Genomic DNA, 19744 nt, shown 5'->3' on the forward strand with positions numbered 1-19744 from the left:
ATGTTTGCAAAATCTATCAGTATACCAAGTAAGTTTAATTACCTAAAAGATCCAGCGGATGCAATGTTATCCCAGCACGAGGAACAAGAGGGATGGGATCATTATCTACCATCACCTATCTCACCATCTATTCCCATTGGGAACGCAAATTTAAAGAACGGTCAAATCAATACAGGGCCCATAGTTCTAACTAGGTCCCAGTTGGATCAAGAACGCAAAGAACAAATGGACCAATCATGGGTGTCTATTATGGACCAGGAACTCCTGACAAATGGAGAACACCCATTACAACAGGATAAATACTCTATTGAGTCACCTGCTAAACACACGTCGCAAAATCTCGAGCAACCCCAGAACACTGGGGCTCACCAACCAATTGCGGTACAAGTAAAAATCAATAAGCATCCCTCAAACCTCACTCAACATTTGGAAAGAAGTGAAATCGAAAGTAAAACACAAACACCGATGTGTACAGTACCGTCGCCAAGCTTACAGACTATCACAATAAATGAGGTTCTTGGAGGACAAAACCAAAGCGGTGAGGGAGCCAAAGCCCAAATTATGCTGGTTCAGACACCGGAACACAGGTTCCCACACAGTAAAGACAAGACACAAAATCACCCAACAGTAGAAAGCGAATTCCTCAATAACACCCCGGTAAAGGACAAGCTTTGCAAATCCCTGATATCAACCACCCAGTAGTAATAACAGACTCGGGAACAATATGGGATATTTTCTTTAAAACATCTCAACTCACACTTGAGGCACTGAATTATCAATCATGTAAGATGGATGTCCAAGTGGACTTGCTCAACATCATGGCAAAAGCAATATCAAGGATTGACCAAAAACTGGCGAACCTGAACACGTTAATAACACGAGCCCAAGCATATGCAACTAAATTAAACAAAGATTGCACCTGTGGGCCAAAAATCGACAAACTGGCATCAGTCCCAGAAGTGCTTTCTACCCTTATCGAAGATCTAAAGATACAATCAGCTCAAATAGCTGGTGATAGAACACCTGCGACAATCCGAGCAAATCACCAAAGAAAAAGCGCTCCAAAATATGGTCTTACAAATACAAGTATAAACATAATTGCGTACCCATTAATCATTACTCAACCAATAGTAACTAGCGGAAAGCCTGATAAGGAAAACAAACAAGAAAATCCAACCAGCACTACCGAATCAAACCTGTCACGACGTATGAAGAAAAAACAACAACAACAAAAAAAACACAATTGAAGCGGCAAAAGACTACACAAATAGAAGGAGCTGGGGTCAGCCTATGCAGGTCGACGAATTCTCCCCAAAACCAGGAAAAGCAATTGTCTAACAAACTATATCCGATATTCATTAAGACCCAAAAACGAAACAACTCCCCGGGTGAAGGTTCTCAAACAGAAAACACTACATCAAACCCACCAGCGTTCCGGGAATCAATGTCCACTGAAAACAGTGGAGTAGTAAAGAAAGTCATACTAACAACAAATTAAACTGTTAAGGACAAAACTGATTTTGGATTGTTTAAAGAGCAAATGGGAGGTGGATCAAAAAAAATCAACAACCTGTGCACACTAATACTGCGAATGGACCTGGAGAGACACAGCGTAAAGGAACAACACACCCTCAACCCGTGTCAGGCACAGCACTAATCTCTGCCCACATTAGACACACGTGGAAAACCATTTTTTAACCACAGTACAAATCAAAGGGGAGATACGATACACTAAACCGGGGGAATTTATTAAGGCTTCTTCAACACATACCTTCACTGTCTCACATAAAAAGCGAAGATATAGCCAGCATTCAGTTTGTACCAAAAGACAAAGACATCCTCAATGAAGATACTATAGTGACCTGGACAAACCACCACATGCCTGAAGCAGTGCTCAGAGACAAATATATTTTTTTTAAATGGAGTATCGCAGTAATCACACCAGAACAAGAAAAGTATCCATTAATACTGCAGGAGTTGGCAAACACATCAAACCATACAACGAAAATTAAAGAGCACTCACAAGGGATATTGAGAGGCACATCAAAAACACATCTAGATCAAAACGACAAGAAACTCATCATATCAGTAAAGAAACAGGAGGACACGACCATAAGTAGGTCAGTAAAAGGATAGACCACGGAAAACTGAAAGGAATGATCAAGTCAGTAGGACAAGCTGAGAGTTACAATGCACCACTCCTTACCCCTGATGATCAAGTGGACACCCCCGACATCTCACGAAATCAACAAGTGTTGTCTACCGCAAACCTCTTAATATCAGAAAAGTCCAGTACATCGTGCCCTAACCAAAAATCTTTTTTCAATCTTAAAATCAAATCTTGGAATGTGGCAGGCATACACAAAGCTCTTAAAAATGTAACAACATCAAGTATATTGCAGGAAGGAGACATCATATGCCTACAAGAGACCTGGGCCACAGACCCACCTACACCTTGAAGGCTACGCCGGTTTCATAAACTGGCAATTAAATATAATCTATATGGTAGACCATCAGGCGGTATCTCGATTTACGTAAAACATTTAAAACAGTTGACAGTAAAGAAGATCAAAGCTGAGTCAGACTTGTTACAGGCACTTGTAATCGAGGCAAAAGGGGGCAGAGACGATAGTTTCTCAATTCTAGTTATAAACGTATATTTAAACGCACATGGCCCGTCAAAATTGGAAGCTACAAAAAACATAACTTCAATACAGGAAATCCTACACACTCACTTGCTACCAGCTAAAGTGATTGTAGGAGACTTCAATCTGCACCATCTGGGAACAAATATGAAGGACAGGGCGTGTCCCACTATCTCTGAAAGAATTTTTAATTCTTTCTTGCAAACTTATGACAAAGTCCGCCAACGAATCCTGGAAAAGTTTGGATCCCAAACACTAAGGAAGGGCCACATTAAGAACTGTTCCACAATCAACTACATCTTTCTATGTAACCTTCTTGCCCAGAAAATAGTTAACTTTGAAGTAAAATCACATGAAATCAGTGACCACACACTGCTGCATTTTGAACTATATATTAGCATCATACAGAGGGAACAAGCGGCTATAGTATCCCATTCAAAAGGGATTGAAGAACACTCTTTAGTTAGAAGGTTGAAATGGAACAAACACCAGGCCACCACATTTAATGCTTGAAAAGAAAAACAAGAGCGTAAAGTTAAGCATCCTGGAAATCAACCTAGTGTGGATAACTAGACAAGGTGGATTTGTGACTTAAAAACTACACTTATCAACAACAATAAAGTTAGCCCACACGGAATGAAGACATACACCACACAACTAAAATATTACAATACAACGCTAAGCACAATCATACGTAACCTGATGAGGGCTAAAAAAGCACATGGGATTACAGGAAGCCAAGAAACAAGGGAAAAGTGTAAAGATCTAAAAAGTGCAGTCATCAGCTATGGTCTCTTAGACCAAATAAAATAGAGAAAGACTGGATAACGATACACGAGCTCTCAAAACCTCACAAACAACGTCAGCGGTGGCAATTTATAATCAGCATGGAAAAGGGTAAAGTAGACAGGCACAACTCTGTACATGCAGATGCATAGCTGAGACACGTTTCTACAATCTATATTGAAAAGGCAGGCCACATTGACCTGGGAAGCACAGGGGTTCGCCCCACGGTGAGCTCAAACACAGATGAGGAGGTCTCAATGGAATCTATGGGCAAAGAACAAGATTGCACTGCAGTTGAAAAAGTAATAAAAAAGATAAGAAAGGATGGGGCACCCCGGCCCAATGGTCTTCCTGAAGCAATCTTTAGAGAAGATCCCGCATATTGGGGAAAAATCTTATCCAAACTGTTTATTGAATGTCGATTGTCAGCAAAAGTGCCAGATTCATGGCGAGGGTCATTCTTCCATCCAATTTTCAAGAGAGGAGACAATACAGATCCAAACAATTATAGATTAATCGCCCTCTTGGCCATTGAAGGAAAAGCCGAAGCAACCACCCTATTGAATGAATAAAACAGATGGTTCTAAGAGAACAAAATCCTCCACCCCTCATTTACATCAAACTGGATTTCGTAAAGGCTGCTCCACAATTGACAACATCGTGGCCATGTCGTATCTTAGCCAGCAAGCAAATGGTAACAAGCATTTACAATGCAATAGGTTTCGCAATGACATTATTCTGAGCTATTGGCATTGAAAATGTCCCCCATCGTGAGGCATTAATCAAGTAATGGCAATGTATTTTACCCCCTGTTGACCCCCGCATACAGATATACATAGAAACCGCACTACAAACGGGCACACATGCATGCACATGCTGAAGAACACATGCACCCCGTGAGACAGACAAACTAATACACAGAGGCAAACGCAGGCACACCGAGTCACAGGCACACTGAAGCTTTGGGTCTGACTGGCCCCGTTCTAACCTGGTTGAAGCCTGGTTCCGCTCCAGACATGACAGTCTACTTCTGGAAAATGCAAGTTATACAAGTATGTAAAAAGAAAGCTGTAAGTATTTAAAAATACAAAAATTACTATTCCAACTCAAACGCTTTCTCTAAGGCAGGTCGTTATAAAGACTTGCGTGGAAACAGAATGCGTTGTGAATACACGTTTATTTGTGGGACCATGTTATTAGGGCAGGCTTCATTAATGCCTGCGTGGTTCCGACTTCCGCGGAAGGATGGAAGAGGAAAAAAGGTTTGTATTTATATAGCGCTTTCTACCCCTGATGGTGTTTGAAGTGCTTTTATTGGTGAGTAGCACGCTACTCTGGAACCCATAAGGATTAGTGTTGAATTAATTATGTGTCATGGAGCGGAGTGCAAATATATGGAGATAAATTTGATGTATTGTAATCATGTGGCATGTAGTGGTATGATGTGGAGTTCAATTGTGTGGTAATGGAATTATGTTTTTTTTTTTCCGTATTTTTTTGTCCTCATTTGCCAAACCCTTATGTGTGAAGAAGGAAATCCGCCAACCACCATCTTGTGCTATCTTGTCCTGCCCACCAAACCCTTTAGTGTGCTATGGACAATTGCACAAAAAAACAAAAGAAACAGATTGGCGGGAGAAGGAGCAAACAACACACAAAAAAGGACGACCTTCAGAAACTCCATCTAGGCATATTTCAACCTGTTTGGACCAGAAAGACGAACGAAGACCCATGTTATAGATCCATGGAGCAGGGAAGCTGGCATAATCATAGGACCCGGGGAAAAAAAAAACCCCCGGGAGACCTACTTCCACTGTATCAAATAGTCCCAAAAGGCAATTTTCTTTTTTTTCATACTACAGGGTCTAGCCAGGTCTACTTTAGAAACTTCATATAGGGACGATAACCATCCCATATACGTTGGAGGAGCTGTGTCCACCCAAAATCTGCAAATCTGTCTCCTGGCCAACAGGATTGCAAAAAACAGGAAGGATCTAGCAGGCACTAGGATATTTTCGTCAAGCCCAAAGAAAATCAAAGGGAGAGTATTACTAAGAGTGATATTTAGCATAGAAGATAGTGCTTCTATCACCTCTTCCCAAAAACGACTAATGGCTGGGCACTCTTTAAACATATGAACATCCGAGGCCTCAACTAGGTCACATTTGTTGCATTTTTTTCCATGTTGAAATTTGGCTAACTTTTGGGGGGACAGATAAGCACGATGTAAAGTGAAAAGATGGTTTCGCCTCAGCCAAGCTGGCTTCACGATTTTATATAGTAAACTAAATGAGTTTGACCACAGCTGCTGGCACTGTTCGCCGATGTTACTGCCCCATAACACCTCAGGGAGGGTTGTGTCGTCATCTATCTCCTCCAAGATCGCCCAATACCAACATGCAACCTCCTTTCCCCCCCCCTTGCCTTGTCACCAATAGATTTTCTAAGTTGCTGTATTTTCCCAAGGGGACTCCCTTTCTTATCAAGGCCTGAGCCCAGCTAGTCAGCTGTACATACTTGAAGTAAGATAGACCTGGCCCGACTTTCTACTGCAAAGCCTCCCAAGGTAGCATTGAACCACCAGCTATCAGCTCTCCCCAGTTCAAAAGACCGGCTTCCTTTATTGGACCTGCCAGTCTGTCTTTAAGACATAAGGGAGTACCTGGTGAATCCCATATAGGTGCTAAGTTGGAAAAATAACACAACCCTGTTCTATTTCTGATTGTGGACCAACTCCTAGCTAAAGATTGTAGAGTTTTTAATTTTATTTTTTTAAAGAATTTCTGGTCTCCAAACTTAAAAAGAAAGCAGTCAGATGGAAGATCAGACCCCTCCAACATAGCTCGGAACATCCTCCCTCTAGAGTTGTCCTCTGATGTTTTTAGGAGCATTCTAGAGTAGGATAGTTGGAACGCCCAAGCATAGTATTGGATGTCTGGTGACGTAAGGCCTCCTTTCTCTCTCCTTCTCCTCAGCTTTTTCCAGGCCAATTTCGAAGCTCGATTCTTCCAAATAAAAGAGTTAATTCCTTGTTGACATTTAGATATTTGTTTGATGTCAAAAGCCATAGGGATAGAGTTAAACAAAAAGGTATATTTGGGTAGGATAGACATTTTTATAAGGTTTGTCCTCCCAAAGATGGATAAAGGGAGGTGATTCCATGCCTTTAGTTGTTTCTGACATTCCTTATATACTCGGTCAAGATTAAAGGTGGTGATTTTGCTTATATCTTGGGTAATTCTAATTCCAAGATACCGCATAGAGGGCACTACCTCCACCTGTGTGTTGGGGGAATTCCGGGCCATAATTTCTGTTTTCTCTGAATTTATGTGGTACCCAGAGATTTTACCAAACTCCTCAGCTTTTCTAATCACAGAGGGGAGAGCCGAGTCGAGGTTTGATGTCATAATGAGTATGTCATCGGCATATAGGGCAACCCGCCTTTCCCACCCTCCAAAGCTAAATGATGGAATACTAGCCTCCTCTCTAAGAATCTGTGCAAAAGGTTCAATATAGAGGTTAAAAAGGAGAGGGGAAAGTGGGCAGCCCTGCCTTGTACCCCTCGAAATTCCAAAAGACTCTGTTAGAGAATTGTTTACATTGAGTCTTGCCGTCGGGGCCTTATATACAAGTGAGATCATGCGGCAGAAATTTTCGGGCAAATTGAATTTCTTCAAAACTGCAGCCAGATAGGACCTGTTTACTCTATCAAAGGCCTTAGTCGCATCCAACGTAAAGGCGGCCAGAGGCAGAGAAAAAGTGGTGGCGATATCAATCGCCCCTACCAGATCGTGTGTGAGGTCAGCTAGGTGTCTGCCCTTTATAAAGCCCTTTTGGTCTTCATGGACTAAAGAGCTTATCGCCTTCCCCAACCTAGTTGTCATTATAGCCGCAAAGATTTTATAGTCGTTGTTGAGAAGCGAAATCGGGCGATATGACCCACAATCCTTCAAATCTTTCCCTGGTTTAGGTATTAAGACCACCGTGGCATCATTCCAGGATTTTGGAAGGTCCCGGCCCTTCAAAAGGATGTTATTAAAGACAGAGGCCAAAACCGGGGTGATCTCGTCTATGATGGCCTTATAAAATTCCCCTGGTAACCCATCAGGGCCTGCTGCCTTCCCCCGCTTTACCTGCCCCAAAGCCTTCCTGATTTCTTCAACGGAGATCTCATTCTCCAACATCTTGCTATGCTCTGGGGATAACTTTGACAGGGAAATTTGATCTAACCAGGCCTCCCTCTCTGCCTTGTCTTCCCGGATTTCTTCCTTATAGATTTTCTGAAAGAAGTCCCGGAAAGCCCCGCCTATTTCATCCTTGGTAATACGGGTGACAACTTCCCCCTCCACCTTAATCTCTCTGATAAAGTTTCGAGCTTGGTCGGATTTGGTTTTCCAAGCTAAAATTTTTCCAGCAGCCTCACCAAACTCAAAATGAGAGATTTTACTCGCCTCCCACCTTCTAGAGACCCTAGTTTGTAATACATTTTCTAGGTCCAACTTTAACTCTCTCTGTCTTTCGTATAGTGCCCCTGATCTAATTTGGGGGTCCAGGGTGTTTTCAATGCTCTTCATTTCCCTCTCCAGATTATCAATACCTTCCCTATATTTCTTCCTTCTATAGGAGGCTCTATGCGTGATACTCCCCCTCCAAAAAGCTTTTAAGGCATCCCACATAATATGCAGATCTGTTGAGCCTATGTTTGCCTCCATAAAATGAAGTGTTTCTGATCGTAAAAAGTTGACTTCCTCATTTTCTAAAAGAATAGTACGGTCAAATGACCAGGAGGTATAGCACTGTTTGTGCTCAAGCTTCAATACAAAAGAGATGGCCGAATGGTCGGAAAGATGTGAGGGAAGGTAGGAAATGTCTATCAATAGATCTTTCAAGCTAAAACTAAAAAAAGCATAGTCTATCCTAGACACGTGATTATATTTAAGATTCCGAAAGGAGACCCCCAGTGTGTCCCCAGCCTTTTCCCTCCAAACATCTGCGAGCCCCAATTGTGACATTGCTATTAGGAGGTCTTGTCTGGATCTTGATAAAACACAGGCTCTGGATTTGGGAGACTTATCTAGCTTTGGGTCAAAGACGATGTTAAAGTCACCCATCCAAATAACTGGGTCCTGGAAGGCCAATAGATTGTCTTGAATAGTATTTAGATGGGAGGAATCATCCTGATTGGGGCCGTAATACCCGGCCTATGTGAGGAGAAAACCATCCAACATTACCCTTACAATGAGCCACCTACCACTCCTATCTTCCCTATACTCAATGATTTGAGCCTTAGCTTGTTTTTTAAAAATAAAAAGCACCCCCCTAATATTTGCTGATTGATCTGTGCAAATAAAACTGTCTACCCATTTTTCCTTTTTCAAGAACTCTGTTGTTTCACCCTTGAGGAGGTGTGACTCCTGGATGACAATGACCTGCGCCGGGGAGTCCTTCAAATACTGAAAGATCTTTTTTCTCCTGCTCCCAGTACGCAGGCCATTGACATTCCAAGATAGAAAATGTAGCTGGGTCATTTCGTCCAGCAGTCACCACCCCCCCTTCCTCTTTCAGGTTTCCTACAACTAAGTTGGCATAACTTTCCCTACCTTTATTTGGGCATGAGACAAGAAGTACCAAATTATTAAAGCTTTTCTTAGGCTTGGATTTTAGAGGATTATTTTTATTTTTACCCTTACACCTTATGGGGTGTTGAAATGTATTGTGTGCATTTGTGTTTTGTGGGATTGCATGGCAATTAATTGTGTGATGATGTTGAATTATGTGGAGTTGAATGCTTGTTGTTTTCATAAGCCAGCAGAGTGAGGGATGCAGGCTTGATCAGCTGGATATATTGTCCAGTAATCTCGGTGGGCCTTAGATTGCTTTTGACATGGAATGGGCTTGCGAAAAAACGTGATGAATTTATTAACTGTGAACACCCCGCTTGTGAGCGAAAACAGACATGTGAAAAACCTTCTGCCAAAGGTTAGAAGCTTAACCCAGGGTATTAAAGTGTTTCTGATGAGCAGCAGTTGCATTATAAAAGGACGTTTTTTTGTAGGCACAAAAAATGCCGTACACACGCAAACCTGGTACACAGGCATATACAGATGCCCAAGGTACACACATATACACAATGTACACCAACTGAATGCACACATATTACATATGTACCCACATAAGAAGCACAATGTCCCCACACACAAATACACACTAACACAGTGCATCTAGGAGCAGCAGCCCCAGGGCACTGCAGTTTCCAGCAGGGGCTGTGTGTGGGGTGCTGGCTTAGAAGCTCTGCACGCGCCGTCGTGCTGCCTGCCAATTTTATATAGCGTGAACTTATCCTAAAGATATTACAATGCTCCATATTAAAACCAGTTGTATCATATGAAAACCATTTGCATTACAGAAGGACATATTTTTTGTAGGCACGTGGAGATGAAGTGAGTTTGTTAACACCACAAAATGTTTAACTTTGCGGCAAGAATTAAAGCCACAAATTAGTATAGCGCCTTCAAAAGGATCAAAACACAGAGGCACTCTCTACCATATTATCATAACAAAAAAGCAGCACATGTTCTAGCCAAAAATAAAGCCGCACATGTTTCACGAAACAGACAGGGCCTTTGATTCATGATCCTTATCTTAACAGGGTTGTGTCCTTCCTGGAGCACCCATAAAACACCTTGGAAGTAGTGTGAACACTTGCAATAAACTCTGCTATAGAATACCAAAAGGCTGACTTTCACAGAGCAATAAACTAAACCCTCCTTCTCCACCTTTTTGGTACAATTGCGTTTTTTAAACATTTGTGTAGCCATGAAAAACGCAGTAAACACACATAAGGTACACACCAATATACTCACACGCACAATACGTACACCAACTGAATGCACACTTATTACATATGTAACCAGATAATATGCACAGTGTTTTGTCCCACACACGAAAATTTACAAATACACAATGCAACCAGCAGCAGCAACAGGGTGCTACAGTTTATAAGCAGGGCCTGTGTATAGGGAGCTGGCTTTGAAGCTCCGCATGTGCTGCGTGTCAATTTTATATAGCTTGAACTTAACCTAAAGATATTAGAGCACTTCATATCAAAACCAGTTGTATAGCGCTTTATATAAAAACTAGTTGTATTACAAAAGGAATTCTTTTGCACGTGGAAAACATTGTGCTAAAGAACGGAGTTACAAACTGCAAAGCTCTACAAGCGCCGCGTGTACATTTTATATAGCGTGAACTTAGCCTAAATATATTACAGCGCTTTATATGAAAACCAATTGTATAGCACTTTACATCAAAAATAGTTTTATTCCAAAAGGACATCTTTTTGTTGCACATGGAAAACATTGTGCCGAAGGTGTGGGCAGCTAACTTCAAAGCGTGAAAAACATTGCGCTGAAGAACGGGGTTACAAACTTCAAAGCTCTACAAGCTCCGTGTGCAACTTTAATATAGCGTGAACTTATCCTAAATATATTACAGTTCTTCATACGTATGTATAGCGCTTTATATAAAAAAATAGTTGTATTCCAAAAGGACGTGTTTTTGTTGCACATGGAAAACATTGTTTCCATTCATACATTTCACACGCCGGTGTCACTGCAGCGGGTGCGCATTTCTGTTCTTCGGTTACAGCTGGCTCGTCGCCCACTGGCGCACGCATCTCCGTTCTCTTCCTGGTCGTCCTCCAGCCTCGCGGACAGATCGACCTCGCGGTCGCTGCGCATTACCAGCGAGAGCTGCGTACTGCGGTGGAGGTGCATACCACCGTGCTGTACCCGTGAGTGGTACATCTTCTAGACAGATAAAGTGCATTTAATACCAACCTGTGGCTGGATGTCCTCCCTGTACCAAGAAACCCGAGGAGGCGAGGCTAAGTCGCGGAGAAGAGGAGAAAGCGTGCGGAGACCAATGAGAGAGCCGACTGGTGCGTGCTCTAGGCGTGAAGGCAGCATGGTTGCAGGAAGCCCGGAGCCTGCAGTACATGTGACGCCTTGTAAAGATAAGAATTCATTTGCGACAGAAGGAAGCCAGACGAGCCAGTCCGGGTGGGCCGGCACAAAAAGCCAAGGTGGGGGCAACATACATAGCTTATTTCCAATGGCTGGCCACCGTTTAGCATAAACGGTGACGCCAGCCAATGGAAATGAGGGGCAGGGCTTAAAGCCTTTTTGTAAAAGTACTCATCTACATTAAATCTCGCCGAGCGAGCTATGCATGTGCACAGCAACGCTAGGCAGACCTAAAAACAACAAACCAGTTTTTGCATTCTTTGTAGACTACTCAGCTGCATTCGATGGGTTGCCTCGATACAAGCTCTGGGCCTAACTGTGCAACTGGCATATTCCAGCAGGTCTTCTTAACGCCATTATCTCTTTGTACAGTAACACCTGGATCAAAGTAAAGCTAGTAGACAACACCACAACGAAGAAGTGCTTGACAAACCGTGGATTAAAACAGGGATGTGTACTTGCCCCTACATTATTTAATCTATATACCGCTGACCGGGGAAAGAAGCTCCACAATGCCAGTCTTGTAACTCCCAAAATCAGAACTAACAAACTTGAAATATTGCAATACGCAGATGATTTAGTGATAATGGACCACTCGAAAATCAGGTTACAAAGGGGTCTAGACGCCCTTAACAATTACAACGAAAGCAATGACCTAATAATAAATGCTCAAAAGACCAAAGTAGTAATTTTCGGTCAATTTCCAAAAAAAGCACAATTGAAATGGCATGTGGGCAAAGAGATCATCTCGGTTGCGAAATCCTACAATTACCTCGGGTGATGGCTAAGTGAAACGGGCAAAGCAACACTACATCTGCATAAAATGAAGGCCAAAGCACAGTCAACAACTTATGCCCTATGCAAACTACATGAGCTAATGCAAAGTCCCACGACAGTTCCCATCAGAAAAGTAATACAAGCTAAAATCAGAGCAACTGCAGGGTATGCACAGCAGGCATTCCCGGGAAAAATTGAATCAATGCTAGATAAAGCACAATGCCAGGCCTATAAACGCATTTTTAAATTGCCAAAATACACTCGCAATAGCCTAATTCACCTGGAATTTGAACTGAAGCAACAAAACAAAGAATGTTTGGAATGGCATGCAAATTACTACTATCAAGTACTCACAGCCCCAGCCGGAAGCTTAAAGATCATGCTGAAGCCGATCTACGGGGTGCCAACCAACCCATGGTAATGTTATATGGAGGAAGCAGTGGGAAAGTTGGGTTTAGTAATTCAAAACTGGGATCAAGGAGCAATAAACTATCTGGCCATTAAAAATTCAATCAATAAACAATGCTACCAACTGTCACATAAAAACGACCTAGAGGACTATGTAACAGGAAGAGGTCAACCCGGGCTGATAACATCATATGCAGGGCATAAAACTCAGCACTATCTTAGCCAAGCACTGGGAAGGAAAGCACTAAAAAACATTTTATGGGCCAGACTAGTGCCGCTCCCAATTAAAGAATTAAACCCAGGGTGGAAGTTCCTTGAACTCAAAATTAGATGTAGAATATGCAACTTTAAATCTGAATCTCTGCTACACTGGATTTGTTGTTGTCCCGGCATGCTTCAGACCCATCGGAAGCTTTTAAAACAAATATGGCTGCGTAACGGGGTCCGGACACTGAAAGAAGCAACTTGGGTTCTTTTTTTCCTGCACCTTACCGTCAGACTTGGCCAGATTTGGGAGATACATGGCCGAGCTGCGTCTTAGGCTTATTGAAGAAGAGGGGCCAGGCAATATAAAAGACCATCTAGTCTGTTAAATAATCAGTCTCCAGCAATTAGTTTGCGACAATGCCGTTTGAAATACCAATTTTGGTAGATACCACAAATTTGCAATGAGGTTGAACTGGTAATCTCTCTCCTTTTTTAATGTATATAACACATTTTCTTTTAGTTGGTTCATAGAATGCCGTACATGAACTCATTTTGTGTGAAAGGTTTTTAACCAATTCCAATTTCCAAGCTTTATTTCGATCATAACAGACCATAAAAGCAGAAGCTAAAAAACATATAATACATTAAATAAACAAATGTAAGCATCACAGGATATAACCGATAACAGTTCATTATACAACCTTAATGACAAGTTAAAAAGTTATACAAATTTAAAAAAGATTTAAAACAATGAGTTCATATTTAATAAGTTCAAAGCTGTGGAAGACGGAAAAGGTACGTTTAGACTGCACTAGTGGAATTTAAAAACTTGCGGCGCCTAAGCCACATGGAGTTGAGGAAGCGGGACACTGCAAAAACAATTGGGGGTGCGTTCCAGTTCGCAGGACTCTAAGAGCCTCCAGTGTCTGTCTGAACCCCAAGTTCCTGCATATTGGTAGGAGCCAGTACCTTCTAGTTGCATTATAACCTGGGCAAAAAAAAGAACACATGTGTAAGGGACTCTTCCTGATTCTCACAGGCCGGACAGGCAGATGGGGAGGCTTTGGTCCATTTATTTGTAGATGCATGAACTGGCAGACAGCCCCATCTAAACTGGACATAAAGTTTCCTTGCCACAAGTGGATAGACGTCATCGAGAAAAGTCTCAAATAAATATTGGTCTTTAAAATCAAAAGATTTTTAACCAATTGTTATCCAAATTTTTTCATTTCTTTAAAAAATGTATGCAAGTGGTCTTGCAAATGGTTTTAAGTAACTGTGCAATAAAAAAAAATATCATTCACACAAATAAGCTTGTGGGCCCTGTAGGCACTATAAATTAATATGACCACACCATGTGCAAATTGTACTATTATGACCTTTGGTGAAAGAGTAACTTTTCACTTTTTTCTATGGTTATACCCGTACATGCCAACAGGACCTGTCATGCTAAAAAGTCAAGTACTGCCTTTTTGTAACATAACAACCCTATACAAAATATGAGGTGGTGGAAAAAGAGCGTTCTTCTAGTACTATTCCACACTCAAAGCCTGATGGCGAAAAGTTAGTTTTGGTGGGTGGAGAAAAGCCATTCTCTGGTAAAGACAGCACTCATTCACAGGCATCTTGCAGGTAGTTATTCTCCTTAATAGCTGAGCTCATGGAAATAAAGTTAAGTAACAGATTACAAGCGTCTTATTTATCTCTTGGTCCTTGGCATCAATGCTGCAGTATTTGACTCGGTCTTCCAGTTTAAGAGGTGACAAACCACAGTACATGATAGGTGTGACAATGACATTTCTGAGGTCAGGTGGCAATGCTGGAAGATGTGAACCTCGTTTTGGAAAAGTCAAGTATGTGTTGCAGACTTGAGAGAGGTTTTGTTGTTGATAACTGCCCCACTTGTGTTTCTGATTTGCTCCTTCTCTGCTGGGTTTAAAGTTCTACTAAATGCATATCTATCAACTCACAAAGGGAACTGGAACGCAGAAGGAGAGTCTCCCCGAGGAATTTTTTTAATTGCTAATGCTAAAACTCATTGGACAGTAACACTGGTTAAAATTGATATGGCTTCAAGATCACTTTACAGGAAGCTTATCAGATTTGTAGAGAACAGAAAACTTTAATGTTCATATGCTAGTATCATTGTTCATAACTCATATGGCTTAATGACCACTATCATACATGCAGCACTCCTAATTTATGCGGATGGCTCCCGATTTTGACCTAAAGGTACATTTGTGGAAGCAGCTGGTGTAGGGGATGTTCAAGGTATACTGGAATACCACCTCTTTCACTCCTACAGCCACACTTAAACTCAACATGTGGCAGGGCTGTTAAACACTGGACACGGAAATACATACACAGTGGTACATACACAGAGGCGGTCACCAGTATCAAACGGTGGTGGGGGAGCGCAGGGGTTATTAATAATTTTTTTTAACGTACCTGGTGCCGCCTGCCACCTCCCGTGTCACATTGCTCCTGCTGGCTATTTCCTAGGTCCCAGCAGCCCCTGGGACAGACTCCCAACCAATCCCTGTGCTGCCGAGCAGAGCGGGGATTGGTCTGAGAGGGCAGAAGAGACACCATGCTCAGACCAGGGTCTCTGTGGGGGTTTCTCCAGCCTGGCTTCTGAATGCATCCGGGCTGGAGACTGAGACGGCTGGCCAAACACACGAGTACTTTGGGACTAGGGAGAGCACAAGCACTCCTCCTCCCCCTCCCATGCCTCGCACCTCCATGCACAAGCTGGCAAATGAAAAATAAAACGATGCTAGAGCATTGTTTCATTTTCCAGTGGCTGGCTCTGCGCCAGGCAGTCGTACACGCTCCTCAGCCACTGTACATACAGCCAAGCAGCACCTCACGCCAGGCGCGCAACACCCATTGGACTCACAGGGCTTCAGCCCCCCCCCCGTCGCGTGTGGCAGCCCGGGATGAGACAGCTTCCCGGGCAGACACACAGCCGCACCCGAGCACTTCACAGGTCTTTAAAAGCCCCCTCCGAAATTGTTTCTTAGCCCCCCCTGAAATTTGGCTCTAGTTGCGCCTCTGCCTCACGCCAGTGTATCCCCTCACACAGTGCCTCTTTTGAACTAGATGCTGTTCTAGGGGTAAGATGCACTCAAGAGCACAAACAGGGCATGTTTGTGCATATACAACTGCTGCATAAACAAACAAGCATTTACAATGCAATGGTCTCGGCAATATTATAGGTAGAGCTATTGGTATTGCTCATTATTTTTTTTATCATTTTTGTATCCCTAAATAAATGGCATTGTCCTTTCTATTGGCATTAGTTTTTTTTTTGCATATGTGATACCTATTGCATTAGCAGAAAGAGAGTGAGGTAGTGAGATAGAGAGAGAGAGTGAGGTATTGAAATAGAGAGTGAGGTAGTGAAAGAGTGAGTTAGTGAGTGAGGTATTTTCTGACGTAGTGAGATAGAAACAGTGAGTGATGTGAGATAGCGAAAGATTGAGGTAGTGAAAGAGCGTGAGGTAGTGAGGGATGTTGTGAGGTATTAAGATAGAAACAGAGAGTGATGTAGTGAAGTAGTGAGATAGAGTGAGGTAGTGAAAGAGTGAGTGTAAGTGACTTAGTGTATTTGAGAGAGAGAGAGTGAGGTAGTGAGATAGAGATGAGGAGTGCGGGGCAGAGTCAGGCAGCTCAAGACGGAGGCTGAACGTAACATCCTGCGCTGGGCTCAAATGGTAGGGAGCAGGAAACAGAGCTAGAAAACACGCTGCGCGCGCACACTGCTACTTCACCAAAATCCAGAGCGGAGACGGAGCACAGGGTGAGCGTGGGTTCCAGCTCATGCACTAGAAAGTGCTGTGTGTGCTGCTGCTGCTGCTCACAATACAGGAAGGAATTGTGAAGGGCAAATCAAGAACCGAGCTTACCGCTCATGCTGCGGAGTGCATCAGGCTATAATGTTTGTACATTTTTAACTCGTTTTTGAAACTTTTCTGACTGCATAGAGGTTATAAAACAATGTTTTAAGTACTAAATTATACTAATTGTTGATCTCAGTAGAGGTCTTAATAAAAATGAAATGTTTAAAAAAAAAAAATACAATTTACAACGACACTGCGTGCATGTGCTCGAAAATCCTACATACAATACAGCGGGTTTTACCCAAAAAGCTAGGGACTGTCCGAAGGGTGTCCAACAGTCTTACAGAGCACCTACGTTCCAAGGTGAGAGCGCAAACAGAGACAAACAGTGAACAGCGGTGGTAAGGGGTAGCGGGGAATCAATACAGAAAGGGGCAGCTGGGTGGAGAGAAGATATAAATGCAAGAAGAAGCAGGTGCAGAACGGGATTATCAGAAACAGTTGTAAGGGGAGCAACGCTGTGAGGAGATTGTAAAGGTCAGAGGCGGGGTGGAAGATGTTTTGAACAAAGGTGTGGAGGTTAAAGAGGCAAAATGCACAAAGAAAAGGGTGGCAGAGTAGGAACGCGTGTGTATCGGACGGAGACTTCAAGAGTTTATTTGGGCATACGGCTTAGTGACTTCCCCTCCCTACTACTGTTCACCTTCAGGCTCTTGCCGGCCCCCGCCATCCGCCCCTGCATCTCGACTCCTCTGACACGGGAACTGGAGTCGTTCACGAGATCTGCCTGTCAGCAGCACAGTAAAACAGAGCACTGCCAACAGATCGCTTCCCTGTACCGGAACTACTGCTGTCGCCAAGAGGATGGCCGGGAACACAGAATACTGAACGAGAGATGAGCAGAACAGGAGAGGGATGGAAATACAGGCAGACAGGGGTAACGGAAGGAGAGGCAAGGCAGGGGGCAGAGAAAGAGCGACGGGGAGTGAAAACAGAACAATACCGGCGGCGCTGGCCAATAACGTCATCTCACTGAAGGCAGTCCTCAAAAAATGGCGGATGAAAGCTTCGAAACTTTTTCGGATTCGGGGGCGTGTTCCTGCTGTTCGAGAAAGGGCGTGGCTAAAAAGTGGAAAGAACAGTAAGGAACACGCCCCCGATTCTGAAAAAGACGGAGCCTATTTGGAGGGACGGCTCTCTCCTCCAATGGCTGGCCTCCGTTTAGGAAGCCAGCCAATGGAAGAGAAGCAAAAAGAGAGGCAGGCTAAATAGCCACTCTAGGAAACATTAAATCTCCGACTTCCGGTTCTGCCTTCGGCAGACCGGATACTCCTCGACCTAAAAAGGAGAGATGCAGCTGATAAGGGAAAGAAGAGCGATGGTGAAGGTGGAAGAGAGTAGAAAATGACCAGAAGAGAGGGGAGCTCAGATTGAGCAAAAAGTGGGATGGGGTAAAGGAGAGAGCATCGGCGGATGGAAAGAAAAGCTGAGGTTATGGATAAAGTGGGACACTTAAGTGAAGGGATGCGAGCTGTGTTCAGAGGAGGGAAAGAAGACTTAGATAAAGAGCCAGGAGCTGTTTTGAAGGATGGAGCTGGAGTAAAGAAAGAATAGTTTTGGAGGCGGCTCACCTGGTGTTGAAAGAGAAAGAAAGTTTTAAAGGAAGACTGGAATGTAAATCCTCCCAAGACTAGTTTCATATTCACCAATGTTACAACTGCTCCCTTTACTCCTGCTGCTAGTAATACTGCTATCATAATATTTATACACTTGCTGCAGGTACCAACACTGCAGGTGTTGCAATGCCTGTACACACTTAAAGTAATGTCGAAGTGTGCACATCTAGCGTAGACAATAATGCCACAATAAGTGCATATGATGTACGCATGTATACCGGGTCTCATAAGTACTATACACCCCATACTGTCTCAAATTTTAACCTTGTAGAAGGGCGTATCGTCAATACAATTATAACCTTTTCCCTTATGTAATATATTTTTAAGTCCTCTCACAACACTTCATACATCCAAAAGACACACAAACCAATACACTCCGGATGAGACGGTCTAGTACCGGTTGGTACTGGCTAAGGGACACCGCTCGAAGCATGACAATTGTGTGGGTGAGGGTTTACGTTCTTTTTCTCAAGATAAATTAATAAGAATAAAAAGAATAACACAGACGTAATTTGTGACAATTATCCAACTGGGAAGAGGAGTTTAAGTGATTTCTGATTGATAAGAAAAAAAATGTTTCTTTGAGACTAACGGAGCTTGCAAGTCTTGATTTTAGACATATCTATTAGTGGGGAGGTCAATATTGGACCCCTGTAATCCTTCCCTTAGTGAAGCAGGTACCTATAACCACCTCATTCTTTGATAAGGGCATACGTAACTGCCTGTGGACCTGGGAACGGGTATCATCTCCATCTTGGCTTCCGACCTCTCACCTTTGGCCGCCTGGGTCGGGTAGAGCTTCTCGGCCTTATTCAGGAAGCGCAGCGCCCGCTCTCGCTCCCCTGCCTCCAGCGCCTCCCGGGCGATGCGCAGGCAGCGCTCTGCCTCGTCCCGGTTGCCTTCCATCCTCCTGAGGCGCGGCCTACCTAGCTGCCCATCTCTCTGTCGCCGGTGCCGGAACAGGTGTTCTGTCGTTTCCAGCTCCCCGTCTGTTCGTCCGCCCCCTCGCGTGTGCGCATGCGCATCATCGTGCACATACGATACGCATGCACACTGTGCACTTTGCCTTATTGCATGTATTTTTTGGCTTCCCGGTGTTCTACCGTTTTGGTGCGCATGCGTGTAACTATACGCATGCGCACTATTGTGATTTTCCATTCAATTTGATGCTCCCGACGGCAGCGACGCGTTACAAGTGATCGTGGAGAGTTAGACAGGTGAGCATCAGCCTGTGAAAAGACTGCCTCCGTCACACGGACCAGGCCCGGGCGTTTAACCTATGAGAAGCCCAGTCAGAGGACCGCAGAGGCTGGTACATGTACTGCGCACTATTGTAATGCCGTTCATTGGGAAGTTCCCCGCGGCAGCGTTACCCATGG

General features: G+C 43.4%; 1 protein-coding gene across 1 annotated transcript in view; it reads right to left on the reverse strand.

The window, feature by feature from the left end:
* DNAJB14 (DnaJ heat shock protein family (Hsp40) member B14) overlaps positions 1 to 19414 on the reverse strand; it is a 197614-nt gene extending 178200 nt beyond the window's left edge. Inside the window, exon 1 of the mRNA XM_085635858.1 lies at positions 19139 to 19414. Coding sequence (XP_085491984.1) covers positions 19139 to 19271 — 133 coding nt within the window. The 5' untranslated portion in view covers positions 19272 to 19414. The remainder of the gene's footprint in view (positions 1 to 19138) is intronic.
* Positions 19415 to 19744: the final 330 nt, after the last annotated feature.

This window comes from Triturus cristatus, chromosome 2_1, assembly GCF_964204655.1.
Source record: "Triturus cristatus chromosome 2_1, aTriCri1.1, whole genome shotgun sequence".
NCBI classification, from domain to species: Eukaryota; Metazoa; Chordata; class Amphibia; order Caudata; family Salamandridae; genus Triturus; species Triturus cristatus.